This window comes from Thamnophis sirtalis, unplaced genomic scaffold (genome assembly GCF_051295495.1).
Source record: "Thamnophis sirtalis isolate CommonGarterSnake01/CBP01778 unplaced genomic scaffold, rThaSir2_p1.2 scaffold_5, whole genome shotgun sequence".
In the NCBI taxonomy this organism is placed as follows: domain Eukaryota; kingdom Metazoa; phylum Chordata; class Lepidosauria; order Squamata; family Natricidae; genus Thamnophis; species Thamnophis sirtalis.
The window spans coordinates 60,991,373-61,017,228 of NW_028261385.1; the positions used below are offsets into that span (position 1 = coordinate 60,991,373).

The window sequence follows — 25,856 nt, forward strand, 5'->3', positions numbered from 1 at the left end:
AGGAAGAATAAACAAAAAATAGTAGTAGTGCTTCGAGGGGATGTTTATGTTTTAGTTGTTGAAAGGGGAAGGAAGACATTTATTTCAAAAGAGATAGATATCTATTCCATCCCTCTTAGCAATTTGAACACCATATTGAGGCTGCACAGTGCCAAAGCTACATCTTTAAGGTGCTATAGACAGGAGATTCATGTTCTGAAGTGGAGATCAAATTTGAAGTACTGTCCACCTTATCTTCCCTCCACCTATAGGTTCATCTTTTACACTGTTTAGAATGATTTTCTAAACATTTTTTCTATGGACTTTTGAGGCTGGAGTCCAAGCTACTGTGTGTCCAGTGAAGGAACTATAAGATACAGGAGAGTCGAGGTAACTGTATACAGTTAGTCACTTGTTTATTGGGTAAATTTTATCGAAACATTATGTCTTTAATTTCAACTTTCAGCTGCAAAACAGGAAAAGCAATACGTTTTCATCAGTTGGTCAATGGGATGATAAAATAATAAGGATATATTTATTAATTTTGCAGAATTAGAGCTATCTCAATGGGATTGACATCTGAATAACCATATATGGGGAAGGGGAAGCGGGTTGTTATATACTATTAAGAACTGAAGCCTAATAACCCCCCTCCCTTTTTAAACCCTAAGCCAAAACATTGGTTACCATTACTCTGATAATCAGAAATGTGGCTATTAAAGAATGATAGCATAGTCTTTAGACACATCTTAAAAGAAAAATTAGGAGCATCAGCAGGAGACAAACTGGAAGTCAGGACTGAAATACTGAAGTTCCTTCCCCTTTTAAGTGTGTAGCATGTGCTGCTGGCCTTGTGAACGGAAACACACGATCCAAACTTTTATACAAAAAGCATAAGCGGTATTTCAGTATATTTATCCTCCTCATTATTTAACACCTCAGGCGCTCTCGTCTACATATCTGTTTTTTTAAAAAAAAACAGAGCATCAAAAATTTATAATGTATTTAAAAGCAAGTGGGAATTTAATGGAACCAGAATCCTAGGGTTGAATGAACCTCAGCAAGATCGAGCTTTAATTGGTAGTGTAGCAGGATCTTTTGTCCCAGTATACATAACAGCTCATCCGTTTGAAGCAACACTGTGTTGTGTGATCAGGCTTCATTCAGCAAACGTTTCACATTCCTTTGAGTTGTTGCATTACAGAAATGAGCTGCTGATTGCACTGCTGAACATTTTGCTGTTCATCTCTCAGCCTTTCCTGATCTTGAAGAATTGCTTCCTGTGGGAGAAAAGTCAGAAGGCGCACAGATTAAACTTCTGAACCAAAGGAATATGTGCAAGGCATAAAAATAACCATATCTCTCTTCCAGACCCTTTCCATAAAGTTTTCCGGTTCCAGAATCTGAGCAGGTGTTATACAATCTTCATGAGCAAATTATTGTTTTGGGTAAGTAAAATACATGTTTTAAAATCTCTAATCACCCTGTCCAGAGGGAAATAAAATCATGTGAAGCTTTTCTTCTGAAATTCTTTTGCTGCATTGTGTTAAGCAATGACTCATTTAATCATGATTTGTTACATAAACTATCATTCATTTGATTAAGATGACACTTAAAGAGAAAGGTGCCTGAGACGCTCCTGGGAGAATGCCCCCTTCAGATTGCTGGAACAGCAAGTTTCAAGGCCAAACCCAGCTTCCTTGTGCGGCAAGAGAGAAAGTTGCCTGAGACGCTGCTAGGAGAATGTCCCCTTCAGGTTGTCCCCTTACCGTCCTTCCTTGCCTCTTAACGCCCCCCTGCCACCCTCTTGCCTCTTAGTGCCTCCCTAAGTCATCCGCCCTGCAGGGAGCAGTGCCGCCCACTTTGGGAAGCACTGCACTAGACTAAAGAATTAGTAATAACAAAGAGAAAACTACAACAGATTTTTCTGTAATGTTAAAGTATGGAATTGGTTTAATATTCACCACAGGTTTAAGTTGACCAGTATAGTATGCACATATACAGCATTAGCTGAACAAAATGACCTGCTCCATCTACTGTTTTATTTAGCTAGTTGAGGCAGTGGATGGCGCAAGAGGTTTTATTTGCTTTGTATATGATTTTTCCAGAAGTGAATGCTCACCATGGGAATTTTTAGAACTAAAAATCGGTAATTAAAATGGACTTGTAGAGAAATAAATGCTGTTTATTGCTCCAATGAAAATCAGTTGTTGACTTGAAATATTTCACAGAAAAAAAAAATGCATGCGCACATAATGTATTAACATATATACACATTGCTTTGAAAACAATTTTATGCTGTTTATTTAGATCTAGTGATATGAGAATCATCATAGTATATTTTTTTTGCATCACTTCCTCATGTGGGGACAAAAAATAAGGACTTGCATTAAAAATTGAACTCCATTCTCTGTCTCTTTTTCAAAGCTGATTTATGTTGGATGATCTTGACAATAGTTAGTTGAAAAACATAAATCATCAGTTACATGACAAGCGACTGTGTTTTTAACTCAATGAGATTAAAATCTTTATGAAAAATTATTGTAACTGATCTCAGTTGTGATGTTCTAGATTAATTAATTAACTTTACTAACACAAGAATGCACCCCAATATTAGGAAAATATTAATGTAGACATTAACGATCTTCCTGTGTGATGAAATTATGTGGACAATAAAACTACTGGAATGGGAAGAAGAAAAGCAGGAGGGGTGACACTCACAAGATCTATTCTGATGATTTGAATCCTTTTGTATGCTAGCTCCAGTGGTGGGTTTCAAATTTTTTTAGAACCTCTTCTGGCCTGCTTTGTGGGAGTGGCTTGCCAGCCATGTGACCTGCTGGGAATGGCTTGCCAGCCATGTGACCCGCTGGGAGTGGCTTACCAGCCATGTGACTGAGTGGGAGTGGCTTGGCAGTCATGTGACTGGGTGGGCGTGGGCAACTAGTAAAATGTGGTGAAACTCACTTAACAACGCTCTTGCTTAGCAACCAAAATGTTGGCTCAAGAACTCTGGCATTTGAAGCATGCAAGTCTTTAAGCTGTCAAGTTACAAGACCCTTGCACCCCTAACCCTTTAGAAAAAAAAAACCCAGGGGTGTTCAAACTTGACAGCTTTAAGACTTTAAGGTTTAGATAGGACTCTTAGAGGCAGGCGGGGAGATTGGTGAGCCAGCCAATCAGTGAGCGGCGGGCGGGGCAAGCATGGTGTGGCTGGTCGGAGGGAGGGAGCTGGACACGGTAGATTTGTGGAACCTCTTCTATAGAAGAGGTTAGAACTGGCAGGAGCCCACCCCTGGTTAGCTCCGTGGGAGCTGTATTTTTCTGAGATGCAATTGCTGCTTAGTAGCTACATGATTTTAAAAAAAGTATAACACAATATCTGTTGTTTTTAATAAATGAACATGTAGTTCACACCAAGCCAAGGTATCATAACTCTGGGGAAGGTAGAGGGTACTACAAAGGTCATGTGCTTTGGGGAAGAAGGGAAGCAGAGCAGCAGTATGCAAGGCCGTATCACACCTATGTGGGTGACCATAGTATTCTACTTTTGGGAGAGTGTTGTTGTTTTAAAGAAGGAAGGCATTAAGGCTTATTCAGACCTTACACTTCAAAATGGCAGAAAACCTTGCTGCTGATTTACATGGAATTGAAATATTGTGATGCAGCTAGAGCAGTGGTGGGATTCAATTTTTTTTTTACTACTGGTTCTGTGGGCCTCGCTTGGTGGGTGTGGCATGACTTGGTGGATGTGGCTTGGTGGGTTTGGCAGGGGATGGATACTGTAAAATCTCCATTCCCTCCCCACTCCAGGGGAAGGATACTACAAAATCCCCATTCCCTCCCGATCAGCTGGGATTTGGGAGGCAGGGAATAGATGGGGGTGGGACCAGTCAGAGGTGGTATTTACCAGTTCTCTGAAGTACTCTAAATTTCTACAACTGGTTCTCCAGAACTGGTCAGAACCTGCTGAATACTACCTCTTAGCTGGAAGTGGTTTTGGTAAGAGTAAAATGAATTTTTAGAGTTTTATTAAGGCTTAAGGCTGTGGAGAGATCATCTTTACTTTAAAATGTAATCATTGTCTGTGATACACTTTTATTGTTATGATGAAAAACTGAAAATGTATTTAGAAACAGCAAAAATAGAAAACAGACTTGAGTCATACTTGATATTTGGGACTATTGGATGTACCGGTATATTAACTTTTAAAATCTTTTCTCTTATAAACTAGGACTGAGATGTGCCTTCATAGACTCACCTTATAGCTTTCCCTAGACCATGATATAGTTTTAAGATTTTTTCTCCCTGCTCACTTTCTGTCCACTCCTGGAACCAAACTGGGGAAAACTTACTTTACAGCTGTATAATTAAAAAAAGACGGGAATATTTTGCTCCACTCTTCCAGTTTGCATCCAAAATAGATCCCCCAGCCCAACTCAATACACAAATGGAACAAATATGTAATTTAATATTCCACTAGGGAATATTCTTGTATTTAAATCTTTTAGCTGTCCAATAACTGGATTTGTCTGGCCAGATTGCAATGCTGCTTAACAATAGTGAACAATATTATTTTTGAATCCATTACTCAGAAAATACTATTAATCTCTCTCTCTCACCAAAATTTGTGGTTTAGACTGAAACAAAGCTCTTTTTAATGTAGGACTGCACACTACAATTTCAATAGAAACAGGGACCTTCTGAGTGTTGTTTTAATAGATCCTTCAGGGATATCATTGCAATTAGGTCAAAATTATTTAATCTAGAAGGCAGTGAGAGTCTTGTTCAATGTCACTGAACAGAAAAAACAATATTATTTCTGAAAACACAATTTATCTTAACTTTCCCAAGCTCCAGCAAATGCAGCAGCTTTATCAAACTGGTTTTAGTTTTGAAACATGGGTACTATGTTTATCTTGCAGGGCTGAAATTTTGTTCCAGGGAGTTGTTTTATGTCAAACATCAAAAGCAACTCAGGGGAAAGAGGATAAGGAAATGTTGGGAAACTTGCCAGCCTCTACCCTTCTCTTGAGTTTTGTAAATATTTACTCTCAGTTTGAAGAGTTCCTCCTTTTCCCTGTCATTCTCCTCAGCTCTGGCTTTGAGCCATGCTTCGTTTTGGACTTTGTGTTTTTCTAGCATCACTTGTAGCTCCTGAGTTAAAGAAAGAAAAATCTTTATTAGAAAGTTAAGAATATTTACCACCATCTACCAACTACATAAATACACCTCTAATTCACATCAGTTCCCCAGCTTTGTTAACAATTATAACAAGTGAAGGCTATCTAAAGAAATGCAGCTGTAAGTAGTGCTAAGCAAATGCTATTTCCCCTCCCTCACTGCCATCATTAGTTTGTCTCAGTTTTCTTACTCTAGTCAAAGATAGGAAGCCCAAGATTTTCAAAAGGACTCAAGGATGATCTATCCAAGCACTGTGACCTAAGACTGTTAAAAACATTCTCTTATCTTCCGCCCTTCACACCACTGATTAGTGGAGTGTAGTAAAACAATGGCAGATACAAAAAAAATACCGTATGTTTGACATGTCCAGTGAATTTTTTGACACTTAAAGATCAATATTGCCTGGCAGTAACCATTCACCAGCCCAGACACCAGATTCTATTCCTTGCATGTGCTATAATATGATCTTTATAAATTTGCATTTTCCTTTATTAATATGTAATTTTTTAAAATGTTAATGTTATGTTGAAATATTTTTAAATATAAGTTTTCTCTATCTTTCTAGGGTTTTCCATCTCTTTGGGGTTTGCTCTTGTTCAGCCTTTAAAGCCTTTCTACTCGTTCTTCCTCGTAACCAGAGGTGCTTGAACTTAAAGAATTAGGAATTCAGTGACTGACAATGAGATAAAGGCAATGGGAAGATGTATCCGTAGACTCAAATTTCTCTCTCCCTCCAGGAGAGATCATGACAATCAATACGTCTTTTCTTACTACACCAGCTTTCAAAAAACCTAGGGCAGTGATGGTGAACCTTTTCGGCACCGAGCGCCAAAAAGGTTGCACAGAAACATCACACGTGTGTGCGCACGCATGCTTGTCAGGGCTGTACTCCGGAAAAGCTGAACTTCCGGCTTCTAGCGCACATGCGTACAAGACAATCAGACGGCCGGTGCACATGCACAGGCCAGTTTTTGGCACTTCCATGTGCACAAAGGGATTGCACTCCAAAAAAGCCAAACATCCGGGTTCTGGCATGCAGGCGCAACTGACAATCAGTGGCCACCACACATGCCCACACCGGTTTTCAGCATGTGAGAAGTACAGCTGATCATTGTGCTGGCATGCATACCAGAAACCCAGAAGACAAACAGGCAGGGCCGCCCGTCCCGGGCAACATGGCTTTGCGTGCCACTCTGGACATGCGTGCCATTGGTTTGCCATCAGAGACCTAAGATAACTTTGGTTGAGTAATCCTCATTTTTCCCTTCCCCCCCCCCACAGGACTATAATCTTTCTATTTTATTCTCCCTTCCCAAGAGAGGTGGTATTTGTGCAAAAGTGTAACTCATAGAGTGTGTAGGTTTTTTATGAATGCTGCATGTTATAAACTTCTTGTTCTCTGCTATAACAAGAAGCCTTAAACTTTTTCCCCATCCCTTGCTATGGCAAGACATTTTTGCATCTTCTTTTTCCTTTTATTTTCCTGCCAATAATAACTTGGCAGACTCCACAAAAATGATCCATACTTTTCTGTGAGTTCACTGCAGGTCTTAACTCTCACTGAAGTGAATGTATCAATTTCCCCATGGATTATTAATTGCCTTGGAGTTCTGTATGACTGCTAATTTTAACTATTAAATGTCAAGTGTTTATTTGTTTGCCTTGGAATGGTATAGACTTCAAAAATATTGAATCTATTGCATTAGTTATTAAGTATAATTTTATTTTGGGTCTCCCAGGAGATATTAGCTTGTTGAAGGTCTTGACGGAATTAGCAATGAAGGTAGCCCCGATTTGCAACACTAGTACTAACAGAAATAATATTAATACTAACTAATAATACTAACTAATAATAAACCCTACCTTCTGCTGGTTTTCCAGGTTTTTGTCATACTGATCTTTTTCATGCTGAAAAGCCTTGGTTGCCTGAGTTAGTTCAGCTTTTATCCTGAAATGTTAAAAAATAAGAATTGTGCTTTATTTAAAAAAGCAAGCAAACAAACAAACACAAACAAATGTACAGAACAGATATATAGAAATAGCTATATACATCCATTCATATATATATTCCGTAATTGAAAGAAGTACCATGAACATGTACTATATTGCTATAGTTTTATGTTGATTAAACTCACATACATACATGTCTCATATTTTAATGTTATTTTGTTTGGAGGGGGAAAAAGTCTTACTCAGCAAGAACACCAGAATATAGCCTGTAGATAGCTAAGAAGGGAATTGATCAGGGATATTGTTTTAACTTATTTTTTACACTGGTCTAATTAAAATAGAAAATATCTTCAAAATATGATCTCAACTGGGAAATATATGCTGGAGAAGATGATGACAAACTCCTCTATACTGTTGTCAGGAAAAGAACATGGATCTGCCCTTATAGGGTACCATAAGTTGATCTAAAGGCAATTTTACCTTCATCCGTGTTGCCTATTTCCAATTGGATTTGGGGATGGGGGGAATGAAGAAGGTAACAAAGCCCATACAATTGAAGGCCTGTTCCTTTGCCACACACATAAAAAGGGAAGGCCATTTGACTGTGCAGCTAACAGAATAATAGAATAACAGAGTTGGAAAGGACCTTAGAGGTCTTCTAGTCCAGTCCCTTGCTCAGGCAGGAGAATCTATACCATTTCAGACAAATGGCTATCCAATCTCTTCTTAAAAGCTGAGATGCTTCTTTTGGATTTTGACACTGCCTCCACCCCCATGAATTTAATTCACCTTTATTTTTTATTGTAACTAAAGAGTGATATTGTATATAGGGCTTGAGTCCAAGGAAGCCTCTTCCTCCCATGGAGAATTTTCCTCTGTTCAACTAGGGAAACTGATGGTTTTTCTCTTTCATTTTGTTTCTGTACAAGTCTAATCTTCTATCTATCTATCTATCTATCTATCTATCTATCTATCTATCTATCTATCTATCTATCTATCTATCTATCTATCTATCTAATCTATCTATCTATCTATCTATCTATCTATCTATCTATCTATCTATCTATCTATCTATCTATCTATCTATCTATCTATCTATCTATCTATCTTTATGAGTGTGTATGTTCCAGAATAACTCTGGAACGCCTTGAGCAATTTCAACCAAACTTGGTACACAGATGACTTACTCTCTGGAAACAAATACTGTGGGGGTAAGACACTCCCAACACCCCTCGGGGTGTGTGTTCTGTTAAGATACAGCCTGTTGTGCCTTAAAATGGCTCCTACTGTACTGCTATAAAATAGCTTCTACTGTACAGCGCAGTGGAGTTGCCATGGTAACAGCTTCACAGTACTCCAGAAGGGAGCTCCCTCTGGTAAGGGGGGAAATCCAACATTAGAAATTATGTTTGGTCCGGACATTTTCCACCTATAAATACATACCCAGGCACCTCCAGGTTATTGGCTAGTCCTACATTAAATAGCAATAGCAGTTAGACTTATATACCGCTTCATAGGGCTTCCAGCCCTCTCTAAGCGGTTTACAGAGTCAGCATATTGCCCCCAACAACAATCCGGGTCCTCATTTTACCCACCTCGGAAGGATGGAAGGCTGAGTCAACCCTGAGCCGGTGAGATTTGAACCGCCGAACTGCAGAACTGCAGTCAGCTGAAGTAGCCTGCAGTGCTGCATTTAACCACTGCGCCACCTCGGCTCTTAAAAAAAATATGCCGATAACAATCATCACTATATTATGCTTCGTATTTTATTCTGACTTTTACTAAAAGTCATAGTTAAGATGAAGATGAAACAATTACATTTGCAGGCAGTTTGTAGTATATTCTGTAATAACAACTATGCTTATGATATTTTTGCAGGGTAAACCTAACTTTCTGATTTTTGAGGAAATTATTTTACTCTGAGTAAACTGTAGAATAAAAATACTTACATATTAAGTTTTTGAAATTCAGAGTCCAATAATCCGAAAGCCTTTGTAATCATTTTTATTGCTTGGTTACATACAGAATGGAAATCCTGGAGCTCTTCTATCTATATGGGAAAGTATTAATTAACAGTGCTTCAACTTCCATCAAAAACAAAATGTGAGTAATAATTAATTAATATATCCATGCCTTGTAATATCTTTTAAAAATTTATCAAACCTTTTTCATAGCATTTTTTTTTACTATTTGGCCTGATGACAGCACTGAAGATAGGATGATGATGATGATGATGCTAACTGTTGCATTTCAATCTGGAACTAAAATTCTGAAAATGAATGTTTCATCATTTTGTGCTGTGATTAACTCCAGACATGATAATTTAGCAATTGTACTGAGACAGTGAGTGCATCTTACTTTTGTATCTGATTCTCAAACAGTATATGATACAGCTTGGAGTAGGAGTTGAGGAAATACTTGACATTTATTCAGTTAATAAAATTAATAATACTCATAATGAAATGTAATTACTCTATTCTGTTACAACATAATGCCTGCTATTTAGCAACCATTTCTCAACATTCAGTGCTAATTAATTCATTTGCCAAGAAGTATATCATGACGACAAATATTTAATTGCTAGTTTAATAGCTAACTGCAGAGTAATTAATCTGTTAAGTAAAGATGATACCGAGGTAATCTGGGAAATCTTTATAAGCAAATGATTTAAAGAACATTTAAATGGGTCCCTCCTGCAAATTTTATTCTGAAATGACTTGCAATATTTTCAGGCAGCTTTCGTAGGAGACCATGTATGTAGGTCAAATGCTAGATAGGCAGAAAAAAATACATAAAACAGACCTTGCACAAGCAGTTCAAGTGCAGCTGCAGTCAAAAGAATTCACAATATTTAACAATTATTCAACATTATATTTGTTTATTAACCTTCACAATGACCATTATCTCTGGTTGGGTACATAGGCAATATTCATCCCATCCAACCAGTGTTTGAACCTCTTTTATAGAATGTACACAAGAAAAATCAGCACTGTCTAATGAATGTTTCCTTACACAATCCTTGGATTTGTTTATCTGTTTTAAAAAAATCTGCACATTCCTTTTCCTCTAAACTAATGACTAATTATTTAGAATAAAGTAAAGGAGGTCTTTGGCAGATAACCTATATTTTTCAGTTTAGGAAGGTTCGAAAACCCCCACGCCGTCAACAAAATGAGCAAATAATCAACTTTTTTGCTGCTTGCATTGATTGAAAGTTATGGAAAATATAAGGGTTATAGCTGGAACTGTCTCTTTTCCTAGAGAAAGGCACAAAAAATGCTTTCAGGCAGAAAATTAATCCCTTTCCTCCACCTTGAGGGCAGATTTAAGATTGCCATATGTCAAGGGTCTCCAAACTTGGCAATTTAAGACTTGTGGACTTCAACTTCCAAAATTCCTCACCCTGCATTGGCGGCTGAGGAATTATAGGAGTTGAAGTCCAGAGATCTTAAAGTTGACAAGATTGGAGACTCCTGACATATGTCTATGCTGCTTCTTCTCTCTTCTCTTCCTTTTCAATCTCATCAGGCATATGTTAGAAGTAATAACTTGCCTTTTCCCTAGTGATTCCTGTTAGAATTGTTAATAACCTCAATTGTTACTAACCTCAACTACTAGCACTTGTAACCATGACAAATGCCCATCTTTTCCAAGTTTCAAAAGCAGTCAGGAAAAAAAAAGAATTAAAGTGGGAAAAGACAAGTCTGGGTATGGATCATATGAGTGAGGCAGAGACTGCAGTGATAGGATAAAATACTTTGACAGTATTTGTCCTTGCAGTTATTTAAGATATTCTCCTGTGTAGATAAGTCCTGGAAATTGGAAAACTAGCAAACAAGAAATACCGTATAACATTTCCCATTTTTGTCCCAAAAGCAAAAATCAAACCGTCGGAGTGGCAAAAGTACCATAAATGTTCATGATGTCATTAACTTGTCACTTGAGTTAGATTATCTTTCTATACTCCAGAATTAAGTAACCATGGGAGAATTGCTGAAGCGGATGTGATGTTTTGTATGTCACAATTGTAGCTCACTGTAAAGCAAATGTTTCCAGGCAGGAAATATTAGCTTTAATCTTAGCCTTGCTACCAATTCTTCAAAAATTCCCACCAGGCAGTGTTAGCAATATCGATCTACGAGGTGAATCAATAGTCCAAAACTAACATTAGACAAGAACCTATGTTCCTGTGCATGTACCTATACAAAGTGGGGGGGGGGGAGGAGTCCTTAGCAAGAAGGAATTTCTTATAACAAAAAACCTTGGAAACCAATAAAAGAGAAATTCTGGATAGATGTGTATATTTTGCTGGGTTTATAGTATTCAGATACGCCCAAGGCATATGCTTAGAGCGTAAAATGTAATCTGCCACTTTGTAAAAGTTCAACTAACGGATGAACATCCTTGTTTTGGTTATTTTTTTAAAAAAAACCTTCTGTCTAGTAACTACCTTGTTCTAATAAAATATATGCGCTAACAAAACTGAAGTAACGGTAAGTCACTTACTGCAGCTGAAGGTGCTGGTGAAACTGATGCAGGCGGCGAAGAATGTTCTTTCAATTCATATTTCACCTTAGGAATTTTGGTGGCAGTGAAACTGTATGTCAAACACAGCATATATTAAAAGCCAGTTTAAGTTAAACTTAAACATGAGTCACAGTAGTTATTCAGGAGAGAAGATTTGTTTCCCATCTTACTAAACATACATACATACATACATACACACACAGAGAGAGACACATATATAAATATATAAATAAAACTCAAGTGTTGGATTTTGGAACTGTAACTGCTTGGAGGAATAATTCAATAGAACATGTGCTGTCTGTATATACATAAAATCTCCTTTGAATTGCATTCAATGTCTGGTGATTGATGCGTGTAAGTAATTTTCTTGGCAACAAATTGGAAGTGCTTTAAGCAATGTCTTTTTCTGGAATTTTTTTGTGGGGATTCTCCAATGTAGTCTGCAAATTTCACTCAAACATACTGGACTTTCAATTTTACAGTCTTGGGTTGAGTGAGAGGGACTAGGTCCAAAGTCACTGACTTCTGTGCTAAAGATGAACTAGAACATGGTCTCCCTATTCCTATTACAACAGCTTAACTACCCCACCACACTGGCACTTTCATTGAGGAATAATAAAACTTTTAATTTTTTCCTGACCCCAGCTTTATAAAGCTTCTTGAATATTGGCCCTAGTCTGAAAAGGACCAACCTTTATCTATCTCCAGCAGAGGGAGAAGTTAGAGATATAACTGAGGGTAGATGATGAAGACTATCTCTTTCTCAAAGGAATATGTATTGGGAATTTCTGTAGTCTGGAAATGAAATATGCATTTTTTGTAAAATTGCTAGCTGGTAAAGGTAGGTCCATTTAACTATAACGTTATAGGTTAATTGTTAAACTGTGCCCCATGTCCAATTTTCAACCAGTACAGATCTGTTAGTATACACATTATGTGAAACCTAGATTTACACCCATCAGGAATATATTGTTGCATATTGCACTGATTGTAATTTCCAGATACAGCACAATCTTAACTGGAGTTTGCTCCAATTTTCAAGAGGCATGAATCTGTTATTTCATTGTTTCACATAAATGAGACCTTTATTTTATGAATGTTTTACAACTGCTTCCTGTGGGCTACTCCACTTACGAACCAAGTTTGGATAAACTTGGTCATTAACTTTGTTTCATATATTTAATTTGTTATAATAACTTGCATCACGTAAGGTACCAAATTTGCTAATGCCACATGAACCTGACTTGTCTGCTACAGTTCTTTGGAACTATATTTTGTAACAATAATCCTTATTAGGTGAATTGCTAAACAAATAATCTATGATTCTGCCAAAATTAGAGTATTATTACAGCAATGGTTTGTTTATAAATTATAGTTAGCTTGTGATTTCTGACTTGACATTATTGGATGTTTCTGATTTATTTTTATAATGATTGTATAGCATTTGTGTGATATTTTACATTATTATTATTTACTTTATTCATTAAACATGAAATTCAGTCAACTGAACATTCAAAAATGCATCAGAAATACCATTGACTGGTGCTAATGGTTGATACGGATTACTGCCAGTGTCCTAGGTATCAACCAAGTACCTTCTTAAGATGTACGATGTTCCAAGTAGCACAGTTTTTTGGAGTTCCACTGGTGTTATTGCAGGAAGCTGCAATTTCTTGATGTGTTTTATAAAATTCTTGGACATGGTACAAAGTGCCCTGATGACAATGAGTATCACTTTTTTGACAGTGGGTATTACTGTTGTTATTATTATTATATTATTTTATAGATTTAATCTTCAATTCAATTCACAGTCTGGGATTGGTAAAAAACGTAACAGTTCAAATCCTAACCCAAAACCAAAGAGCTGTTAAGGTAACATCTGAGTATATATGCAGTTCTGAGTAAGGTAATTCTTTTTGGAAAAGCAGGTTGTTGTTGTTGTTATTGTTATTATTGAATTTAGTGACACTGATTCTTCAGCTCTTCAATGGCCTACTGACCACATGGGTTTCCCTTGTCTTTTACTCTGCATGCCCTGTTTTTATTCCTTCTATTGCTGTTCCAACACACACAGAGTCTTTTGCTTGCTGACTCTACCTAATACTTTTAAGATGCAGGTAGGTGGGTGGTCAGCTGTGCCCATCCTTCTCCATGTATTGCCTTAAATAAACTTTTTTTCCTATTAAATCTGCATCACTGATCCATGTTCAGGCTAGATTTGGCTATTGGGAATTTTTATGCACACAAATTTGCTTTCTCCAACCATTTCATTATTATTTTCAGGAATATCCTCTGATTTTAGATATGCTATTCAGTATGCTGCTATTATTATCATTAGCTTTGAAGGCTGGGCTGAATAACTGATAAATATCACTAAATAGTTATATGTTATAATGGATAAATCATTTGGATTAATTTTGAATTGAAACACCATATTACAAAACAGCCCATTGCAAGTATGAGACAGCTGTTCTGGACTAAAATCAGCTGTGTTTGAACTGGAAATGGTCTGTTTTGAGATAAAAAGAGGATCTTTCAAATTGGAAAGCTTTTGGCCTGAATTCTCTTAGATTACCTTGTTTGAAACATGGTAGAGAAAAAATGCAGCACTAGATCACATATGCTGTATACACTTAGAGGTAACCAGTACTACTTCAGTGGCACTCACTAATAGATGAACGTGCAGAGAATTACATCCTAAAGCAGCGGGATAGAAGAAGCCTGCTAAGAATAAACTCAAAATATTTATTGTTAGCAGACTGCAGAGATTTTCTAGGTACTGGTTAATTGATGCTAAAAAAATAATAATAGCCTTTCCTCCAAACCCCCTTCTCTCTTAGAAATTGTAGAAGGCAAAAACAGGATGTCAGGAAAAAGGAAATACCTGCTGCTTATTTCTTGGATTCCCAGTTCTGAAAAAATCTCTTTCATAACTAGAATTAAAAAAACAAAGATCAGGAACACAAGTTTGGCTTATGAATATGGTTTAGTTAAAACAGAAATTAATAAGGTTTGATTTTAGGCTATACGATAAGGGTGATGGAAGGTGGATACCATTTATAAAGGTAAAGGTTCCCCTCGCACATATGTGCTAGTTGTTCCCGACTCTAGGGGGCAGTGCTCATCTCCCTTTTCAAAGCCGAAGAACCAGCGCTGTCCAAAGACGTCTCCGTGGTCATGTAGCCGGCATGACTAAACGCCGAAGGCACATGAAACGCTGTTAGCTTCCCACCAAAGGTGGTTCCTATTTTTCTACTTGCATTTTTACATGCTTTCGTACTGGTAGGTTGGCAGAAGCTGGGATAAGTAACGGGAGCTCACTCCATTACACGGCACTAGGGATTCGAATCACTGAACTGCTGACCATTCTGATTGTCAAGCTCAGTGTCTTAGCCACTGAGCCACCACATCCCCTGAGCTACCATATGCATACATAAGCTGTATTGAGTAGCTTAAATATGATTATATTCATTTGGAAGGTGAATCTGTGTTTGAAACAATACTTTTGTCCTTTCAATAGGTTCTAACTATCATGAAATGGAAAGATAATGTTGAACATTTTCCACTGTGCTTAGTATTGTTCTTTTGAAGAAGAGGCTGCTTTAGAGGCACAGCTCTCTTTGCATTTATTTCAAATGTTTCTTTGTGGCCACCTGGAAATGAATGAGTCAATTGACTGAGATGCTTTGGGAATATTTCCTTCCGAAGGGTGGCATACAAATCTAAAGAAATAAAATAATATTTACGCAGCATCTCATGTTTTCAGTAATTCCATTCCATATGGTACTGCAGAGTTAAGCAAAATGCGAACCAGTCAAACATTTCTGTGGATTTGTTTGGAAGAAAAAATAATAATAAATCTCTTGTTTTAGATAAATATATGAAGATTGATAGCCAGTGGGAGCATCTGGGATGGAGAAGGGGGAAAATAACCAAAATGTGCATCACGATATCATGATGCAACTTCTACCCCATTTAATAAGTCATGGCTCACACATATTGATAAGGAACAGAGTTGATGTTATCACTTCACGAATGCAGGTTTTGTCATCACAATTGAAATTTCAACTGCTATGGATGCTTTTCTGCTCTTGAATATTCTTATGAAAACTTTAACTAGGCCTTTAAAAAAATAAAGCTAACTGCTTTATTCTTTTCCTTCTTTTCTTCTCTCTGTTTAAATCTCTGAGTTGCAAAGAAACAATAGACAAGATCAGGTAATGGTGGTACTTAAACAAAGGATCCCTGAAATAGAATTTCAATCAGAATATAGAAAATTCTCACTTGGGCTACAATTGGACAATAGCAATTCACCCTTCCATGTGGCATTGTACTCGGATTAACTTAAAGTTTCTCCTTTCCATTTGGGTGGTGCTCATATCAGTTTCTTAGCCAAGGGAGCCAGCACTTCTGTGGTCATGTGGCCAGCATGTCTATATGCGGAGGCACATGGAGCGCTGTTACCTTCCCACCAAAGTGGTACTTATTTATCTACTTGCATTTGCATGCTTTCAAACTGTTAGGTAGGCAGGAGTTGGGGCAAGAATGGGAATTCACCCCATCACATGGTGCTTGGGTTTTGAACCCAGATCGTCAGTTTTCCAGTTGATGAGCTCAGTGTGTCAGTGTGATGAGCTCAGTGTTTTTAACTGCAGAGCCACTGCGCCCCCTTAGATTAACTTAAAAAATAAATGTTGATGAACATTTATATTGCTATGATAGAACATTATACCATCGGCAGTGTTGGAGGTCTTCTGTTATATTGTAATTTCAATTAAGACATAGGCTCTTAGTGCCTCGTCTAACTCTGTTTCCAGGATGGATGGACTGAATTTTATCTGCAATTTTTAGTAGCAGATAAGGACCTCAAAGTAACTCATGCCATTGCAAAGTTTGTTTTTGTAGCTTGTAAAATTTGTACATTGCTTATAGCAAAAGAATGCAAGCGTAATTGTATATATTTTGTCTTGTATGCCTTCTTTTATATATAATATTCTGTAGCTTTACTCTGCTAGTTTATTTAGTAAGTTTTATTTAGTCTGGGTCGCTGACCTGTAATAAAGGATTTGAGAAACATTAGCCATTTTGTTCTTTTCTAAAGCATGAGAAGAAGACAAACTATTCATCTCTGCCTTTTTATAAGATGCTTTCTCCACTTTTTTTCAAAATCTGTCATATACTGTCCCAAAGGTACTTTTTCAAAAGGCAACTGGACTTCCTTTGTTTCTGCTTGAAGATGTTTTTCTTCTCATCCAAGATGCTACTGTTACTACTTATTTTATATAGTTGGTTTTTGCTTTATTTCCCTTTTTACCAGAGGTGGTTTTCAGCAGGTTCTGACAAGTTCTGGAGAATCGATAGTGGAAATTTTGAGTATTCAGAGAACCAGTAAATACCACCTCTGACTGGCCACGGCCCCATCTATTCTCTGCCTCCAAAGTCCCAGCTGATTGGGAGGGAATGGGGATTTTGCAGTTACCTTCCCCTGGAGTGGGGAAGGGAGGGAAGGCAATGGAGATTTTACAGTACCCTTTCCCTGGAGTAGGGTGGGGTGGGAATGGAGATTTTACACTAACCTTCCCCTCCCATGCCCACCAAGCCATGCCCACCAGGCCATGCCAAGTCCACCAAGCCACACCCCCAGAACTGGTAGTAAAAAGTTTTGAATCCCACTACTGCTTTTTCCCAAATTTTTATTAAAGGAAAGTACCATAATTTTGTTGGGTTATAAATAGAAAGAAAGAATTAAAAAAAACCCTCAGTTTTATATGCTGTTTGTTACATGTCTTCCCTCTTTTTTTCTCTCTGGTTGTAAGTAATTTTGCAGGCAGTAGACTTAGAGAGAATAGATATGTTTTCAGCTTTCACTCTGTTTTTTAGCTATTTCTGAGTAGACATGAGTAAAAGAGAGGAGGAAGAAGAAATAGGGCAGGTAATTAAGTAAGCTTACAAAGAGATTTAGACTATTTCTTTCAGAGAAGGAATGCAAGAAGGGGGGAAGTTACTTAATTCTTTGTTTTACTTGTGTCAAATCACTATAGCAATTATTCTTAACAGCAAATTATGAACATGTATATGTGGTAAATGTTTTGATTAAGAGCTGGTTCTATTTGATTAAGAGATTGTTCTAATTTGGAAGAAAAATGTGAGGAGGCAGGATAGAGAGGAATCCAGGAGAAAACTCCTGAGCTTGCTGCTGCTGTCTGGTGGATTGTGCTGCTGGATCTCTCCATGCTTCTCTGTTCACCATCTTCACTCCCAGGTATGAGAGTTGACACCGAATTGAGCTAGGATAGTGCAGATGGGCGGGGGGAGCGAGCGATGGAGTGGCTTCTGGACGGGTGGGGGTGAGTGAGTGACAGGGCCAGGGCAGGCATTCTGGAAGTTACTTCCAGGTTCACCAGTCGAACCTCCTCCCACTGGCTCGGTAAATTTCACCATCCAGTTCTCTCGAACCGGTGCGAACCAGCAGAAACCCACCACTGAATGCAAGTGAGCCAGATAACAGGGCAAAATTGTTTCATAGACTGATCTCAGAACTGACTTTAAAAAAAAATCAAAACTAAAATACTTGATAACACTTCACTTTCTCAGGACATGACTCTGCTTAAAAAATATTCAGATATAACTAGAGAAAAGTACCTTATTTAAAATTTTAAACCACAATATGGTTGTATATAACTAATCACAAGCAGGTGCTGCTAGGAAAAGATGCTCATTGGGCCAGTTCTTTAATGCAATTTTACAAACAGGACTCACAAACAAGATAGAAAATGGTGTGAATTTCTTCTCAATCTCTAAAGCATAACCTCAGAATATGGGCAAAAAGCACATATTTTAACATTAAACAGCTTATCTATAATTACAGCATATGCTAAGATCTGAAGAGGTTGAACTAAAAATATTCTGTATCTTATGCATTATTTTATTCACTACTCTATACAAGTGAAGTGCCTTCTTTTAGAAAGTACATTCTGGGTAAGACTTGCATTTATGCATCAAGGAAGAGCTCAAATGAGTGTAACTTATTTGCATATTTATATATAATGATAACATCACGGTGCACAATTTTACCTAATTTAGTATGAAATCTTCTAATATTCTTAGTACAATAAAATGAGTAACTTCTTGAGCTTCTGTTTTATAAAATACTACTGAGTAAAATGATCAAAGACTATATAATAGATTTTAAAACTCAGCTCTTATTTATTATTAATCATTTCTATAACACTTTTCCTGGTCAAAGTGCATTTCTAAAATTACTGTATTCATTACACTTCAGCAAAAATCTTTTAGGACCCTTTTCTGTAATAATTTATTATTATTCATTTACAGAAAAGCAAAGAGTTGCCCAATGAATAGTAATTTGTGTGCCTCTATCACTCTGATACTAACGATATTAGAGACAATGCTTATAGTTAGTACATGAACAAATTATCATGTGAGAAATGTCTATGTCATGCCTAACGTTTCTGTCCTACTGTCCCCATTTATTTGTATCCATTTCCTGTGTTCTTATTCATATTTATTCTTATTCCTGTTATCTTGTACATGAATGACCTACTAAATAAATTAAACAAACAAACAAACAAACAAATAAATAAAAATAAGAAGGTAAAACTGAAGAAGCTTCTTGGATGAGAAGCTAAACATCTTCAAAGAAAAACCAGAAAGCCCAGTTACCTCATGAAAAAGCATCTTTCGAAGTACCATGTGAGAAATAAATTGGTCCCATAACATAGCTGGCTATCAAAAGATATATGAGATTCAAAACGAATGGAAATCAAGGCTCAGGATATAGTATTTTTGAACTGATTTGGCTGAATGATATTTGCACAGTTCAGTCAAAGACTTGTAAGATCGTCCATGTAAGAAAAGTAGTAAAATATGTTTATGCTACATAATAGTAACACCTTAAAATTAATCCTTATGTGTAACTGTATGGATAAAATATAAATGCAAGTCACAATATTGAAATGATACCAGATGTGGGAATTGAAATATTTTTTTAAGTATCTTCGCAAATCAAAGAAATCATGATGATCAGAACCTTGAATTCTTGGCAAGGATCTTGACATTTAGTTGAATTTTCATCGTTAAAGATAGTAAGACATATTTTGATGATAAGGTAAAGGTTTCCCTTGCACATATGTGCTAGTTGTTCCCAACTCTAGGGGGCGGTGCTCATCTCAGTTTCAAAGCCGAAGTCTCAGTGCTGTCCAAAAATGTCTCCGTGGTTATGTAGCCGACATGACTAAACGCCGAAGGTGCATGAAATGCTGTAACCTTCCCACCAAAGGTGGTTCCTATTTTTCTACTTGCATTTTTTACGTGCTTTCAAACTGCTAGTTTGGCAGAAGCTATTACACAGCACTAGAGATTCGAACCGCTGAACTGCTGACCTTTTTGATGGACAAGCTCAGCATCTTAGCCACTGAGCCACCATGTCCCTCATGTATCATTTGATTTATTTATTTGATATATTTAGTATCATTTGGATGATACTAAAACATAAATTAAAATTTTTGTCTCATGGAAAATTTACTTTTACAACAATTCTTATTTAAGGATGTCAGTAATATATACATTTAAAAATATGAGCAGAAAGTGGGGTTAATTTCTTAGATCAATTTATACATAATTGTACAGATAAGATGTCTGATAGATTTAAAAAAGAATGTGACAATGGCAGTGTTGGAAACTCCTATTGTATTTAGTATCTTAGTTGACAATTTTAGAGACTAAATCAATAATTTGTGTTTGATAATTACTGAGGTAAAATACAAGGATAAATACAGATAATTTACAGAAATCTGGAATAAGATAATCTGAAGTCTAAATAAGGGGTCTTCAAACTTAGCACTTGTTGGTTGAGGAATTCTGGGAGTTGAAGTTCAACCAGTCTTAAAGTTGCCAAGTTTGGAGACTCCTGCTCTAAACAATAGTATATGCAATTAATTAGCATTGTTTAAATAAACTTACAAAGTCGTCTCTCTGAAGGATTTATCAGTTTCATTCCCATGAGGTCGTTGAATTCTTTCCCATTAATTCCACCGAAAATATAGAGCTACCAACGGAAACATGTAAGAATCCTAATTAAATAGTTCATTTAAAATGCATTAAAAAGCAACGGACAGAAATCACATATAAGGAAAATATTTATATCATAGCTTTTCCTTTTTAAAAAGATTTTGGACACTCCTTTCCTAACGTACATTTCTTAGAGATTATATATCTATGGAACAAACTCTGCAGTTTTCACCTTTTAAGCTCAGAAATGGAAAGGAGGGAGGGAGGATCCATGTCTTGGAATGAAAGGGGGCAGGTGAATTTTGCAGTCATTGGTCAAATATTTTTCTTTGGATATCCCAGTCAAGATGGCCCTTAGTAGACATTCAGACATTGGTGAAGACCACAGCCTCACTCTGTAGAATTCTGAGAGCAGATCATGTTCCATTTTTTTGGCTCCAAAGCAAAATTTGTACTGTATATTTTCATTTCAACAAATTTTAGTGAACATGATGTGGCTTTATTTAAAACTTCTTTTTTATGCCAAGACACAAGAAAACTGAGTAGTTCATTCAGAGAGCATCTGTGAAAAGTATTTTAATTTTAATTTCTAAATTGACTTCATGCTAGAAAATCTGAATAGATCAGGTCTGTACTGGCTTATATACAGTATTTAAAAATTTCCAGACTGTCCTTTTCAAAAGTTCAAAATCCAGTCTCAAAACATAAATCTAAAAATAAAGTTGTACAAACAGTCACAATTTTTCTAATTAGTAAACATTAAACAACAAGAATAAAAATGAATTAAAAGTGTTTATTACACAGATGAAAACTGCCAAATAATTAAGATATTTATAAGAGGGGATCTCACTGGGGGAGGATCTTCTTGAGTGGACAAAGGTCACTCTTGAGCAATTATGGAAGGATGTGGGAGATGCTTTTGAGTTAATGTGAAAATGCCCTAATCATCCCTACCGTTTTTATAAGTTTAGTATTTTTATTGTGACTTATTGGTTTAGGATACGCCAATAAGTGCAGTGGTGATATAGTGGTTAGAATGCAGGATTGTATGTTAACTATGCTTATACCCCGGAGTTTGATCCAAATGGAGCTTGAAGTTGATTCAGCCTTCCATCCTTCTGAAGTTCGTAAAATAGGACCCAGATTGTTGCGGGCAATATGCTGACATTTTAAACCACCCAGAGAGTGCGGTAAAACATGATGGATATAAGTTTATGTGCTATTGCTATTATGTTTACTACTCTTTAAAAATAAGGACACACAATAACTTTTCCGGCCCATTTTTTTTTTTCTAAAAGCCATGTTGTTTAAGAATGCTAAGAGTTTTAAATTTAACAATTTATGGGAAGCACAAATCAAAGTAGGTTGTAGAAGATTCTGAACTGGGACAAGTTCAAACAGACCAAAGATGGCAGCTTCTCACTATAAAATTATTTTCACTTACTTGATTGTGGAGAATAAATGCAACATGATTCCATCTGCAAGCTGGAGGGATCCCTATGTACAGTGGCTTCTTCCACTTCATCTGAGCTATATAACATATCATACATATTTTATTAATAAAATAATAGTAGTAATGCAGCTTCATTGGCAAGACTGAAAAAAAGAGTTTGCAGCACATAGTTATGGTCAATATTCTAAATGTGAAAAATGACTGAATATGCAAGACTTTTTATATAATAGCAAGATATATTGCAGAAAGAACTAATTTCAAAAGCTTTGAAAAACTAATCTAATTATTCTACTGACTAGCAAGAACAAAGGCAAACAAAAAACACACCCTTTTAAAGAGATTGTTTTCTATGTTTTAAGAAGCTTAATTAATTCAAAATGACTAAAAGCAATCCTCTGTCTCAAATCAAAGATCTACTGCGACAATATTGGGAGATTAACGTGAAACAAGGAGGAAAAGAAAAAGGAGTGAAGAACAGATAATGCAAGCAAATGGCCTCAGTTGTTTCACAGTAGATCAGTACAATGAATCTGAAATCAATGCATGTTACCTTTCAGTTGTCATTTCTTTCAAAATGCTATATCTAATCTTATAAACTTAAATTTTACTTAAAATGGTCTTCCTGATGTATTTAATCAAAACCTAATTGAGCTTGAAGATGAGTTGCCAGGGGTGTAGGTATCACAGTGTAGGGCAGGGATGTCTAACACTGGAAACTTGTGGACTGGAATTTCGAGAATCCCCTAGCCAGCCATAATTGGACATCCCTGGTGTACGGTTATTCCATGGATTCATAATTCCCATTGCCTGCACTTGAATGTTTTTTCCCTTTTATTTTGTGAATCTCCTCTGTATCAAGAATATCCAAAATTCACACTAAATTAGAGCCAGACCTTCTCTACTGACATTTTGCTTCACATAACAGATTAACAGAGTTGGAAGGGACCTTGTAGGTCATTTAGTCCAATTCCCTCCCCCCCCCCCCCGCTCAAGCAGGAGACCCTACAATCTGTCAGTCCAATCTCTTCATGAAAGTCTTAAGTGATGAAGTTCCCACAAGGTCCGAAGGCAAACTGTTCCATTGGTTGATTGTCCTCACTGTCAGAAAATTTCTCCATATTTTTAGGTTGAATCTCTCTTTGGTCAGTTTCCATCCATTGTTCCTTGTCTGGCATTCAGGTGCTTTGGAAAATAGCTTGACCCCCTCCTCTCCTCTATATCAAGAATGTCCAAAAGTCATACTAAATTGGAGCTAGACTTTTTCTACTGACATTTTGCTTTCATTTGAAGTTCTCATTGTGCTGCTTTCATTATTTCCTTTTTATAGAAAATGTTATTAAAAATTTTGAGCAGAGCACTAAAAGATAGCACAAACTAAAAAAAGAGAACAGAAATGCAAGAAAGAAAAAAGAAAAAATATAATCCTTTTTTTCCTCCACAATAGTGACTTCCAACCCCTTGCATAAGTATAAACAATTCCACCTCTTCACATCCTTCTCGCTAACAGATGTATAACTCTTCATTCCACAAACTGTCACTTAGCAATATAAATCAAATAAATAATGTCCTCCTTAGTCTAGTTATCAGCAAATAGAACTGTAGAATTTTAACATTAGTTAATATATATATATAACTCAACAATACACATTTTTCATCTTTGAAAAAATTCCTATTTAAAAGGCATAAAATGGTCCCAACCAAATTGTAACTTGACCAAAAGACCATTTCTCCTTTACAGAGGCAAATTCCAATGCACAATATTTTCCCCATTGCAAATATATATATATATTTTAAAATCCCACCCCCGCACTCCAAACAGCAACTCATTCTATTAAAATATCCATTCCATATCTCCACTTTAATCTATAAACGCATTAACATTTCACAAATTTAAAGTAATCCCAGTCTTCTAATATAAACAAGAGCCTGACATTTAATATAAGAAAGACAAGTTCCCCAAACTTCCTTACTCCCAAGAATAATAAGCAATTAAATGCAAAGCCAGATAGTACTATAAAGTACTATAAAGTTAAGACCAGTTAAAGACCAGTATTATAAAGTTAAGATTGCATAAAGTAACTATAGGTGAAAAGACTTTTACAGCATATTAAACATAAACAAATGCACACACATGACATTTTTTTTCCAATTAAGGCATCAATAAATCCAAAAAGAGACACCCAGAATAACAACATATCACATTTTATCCCTGATCAAACAAACAGACTTTGCAGTCCTTTCTTCTCTGGTTCAGAACAATCTTTCTCTCTAATCCTTTGAAATGGTTGTTGACCCTTGTTACAAATTTCTTTAGCACTTACTTTAAGCAAAGTGTTCTTTTATGAATCCAACAACAAGAAAATATCATTTCTTCTATTTTTATTTCATTTTTAATTTGTGAAACCACACCCAGTTATATCTCGTGACAAATTTACATTTTTTTGCTGCATATCTTGTTCTTTAACATCATCTGGGAAGAGACTGTTCTCAAAAAGATGCCACATAGCTGACATTAATTGAATCAAATTTTTGACACAGGCCCTGGTACAATTCCTCAAAGATTATCCCTGAATGCCATTTTAAGTTCCTTGTCTTGTTATGTCTACAATATAAAAGCAACATGCATCTTTCTCACAAAACACCTTTATTTTTATAAAAGGAGATTCAGAGTCTTAATATTCAAACTCCTTTTGAAGTTTTCTGAGCTTTCTGAAGCCAATAATTTGTCTTGCTTTCTGCTGTTTAACTAAAACTCTTAATTAAAACATAATATGGATTATAAAAATAAACATTCATATTGTTATACTGAGGATTGAAGACACTCCTGTAATATTTCCAGTGTATAACTTCTTTGCATCAGTGCATAGGCTATTTCCAAAAACAGCAAGAGAAGTGCATGGATTTTAGAAAGTCTCAGTTTGTGAACAAAGGAATTATGACAAATACTCTGTTTCCAAGATCGCTGTCTTGCTGTTTCTTCATGAGAAAAAGAAACAGTTTGGGTAATCTTACATAGCTGTCATTTATCCAGAGAAGATAGTAGGGGCTGATCTAGTCATCCATACCCTTGTTAATGGTGCAAACATCAGCTCCACTTTTTTACAGAGTTATCTTCAATATGCTATCTTCCCCCAGAAGTCCGTACTTACAATTGTTTTCTCATAAATCAGTGGAACAATTTGCCTCCAGAAGTTGTGGGTGCTCCAACACTGGAGATTTTAAAGAAAAGATAGGACAACCATTTGTCTTAATTGGTATAGTTTCCTGCATGAGCATTGGGTTGGGCTAGAAGACCTCCAAAATTCCTTCCAACTCTGTTATTCCATTATTCTATAATTATAAATTAGACTAGAATAGAGCTGGAAGGGACCTTGGAGGTCTTCTAGTCTAGCCCCCTGCTCAAGGAGGAGAACCTATACTATTTCACATAAGTGACTCTCCAGTCTCTTCTTAAAAATCTCCAGTGATGGAGCACCCACAGCTTCTGAAGGAAAGCTGGGTAATTGTCCTCACTGTTAGGAAGTTTTTCCTTAATTTCAGGTTGCTTCTCTCTTTGATCCAACCATTTCCAACCATTATTTCTTGTCCTGCCCTTTGGTGCTTTGGAGAAAAATTTGACTCCCTCTTCTTTGTGGCAGCCACTCAAATATTGAGATACTGCTATCATATCACCCCTAATTCTTCTTTTCTTTAGACTAGGCAGACCCAAAGCTTGCATCTGTTCTTCATTTAG

General features: G+C 36.5%; 1 protein-coding gene across 1 annotated transcript in view; it reads right to left on the reverse strand.

Annotated features, from left to right (window-relative positions):
- Positions 1 to 375: 375 nt before the first annotated feature.
- The window catches only part of LOC106543530 (RING finger protein B), a 65,960-nt gene continuing 40,479 nt past the window's right edge, over positions 376 to 25,856 (reverse strand). The window contains exons 12-19 of the mRNA XM_087715906.1: positions 22,115 to 22,200; positions 20,623 to 20,707; positions 14,525 to 14,573; positions 11,620 to 11,710; positions 9,063 to 9,163; positions 7,027 to 7,111; positions 5,032 to 5,136; positions 376 to 1,259 (exon numbers count right to left, since the gene is read on the reverse strand). Coding sequence (XP_087572032.1) covers positions 1,155 to 1,259; positions 5,032 to 5,136; positions 7,027 to 7,111; positions 9,063 to 9,163; positions 11,620 to 11,710; positions 14,525 to 14,573; positions 20,623 to 20,707; positions 22,115 to 22,200 — 707 coding nt within the window. The 3' untranslated portion in view covers positions 376 to 1,154. The remainder of the gene's footprint in view (positions 1,260 to 5,031; positions 5,137 to 7,026; positions 7,112 to 9,062; positions 9,164 to 11,619; positions 11,711 to 14,524; positions 14,574 to 20,622; positions 20,708 to 22,114; positions 22,201 to 25,856) is intronic.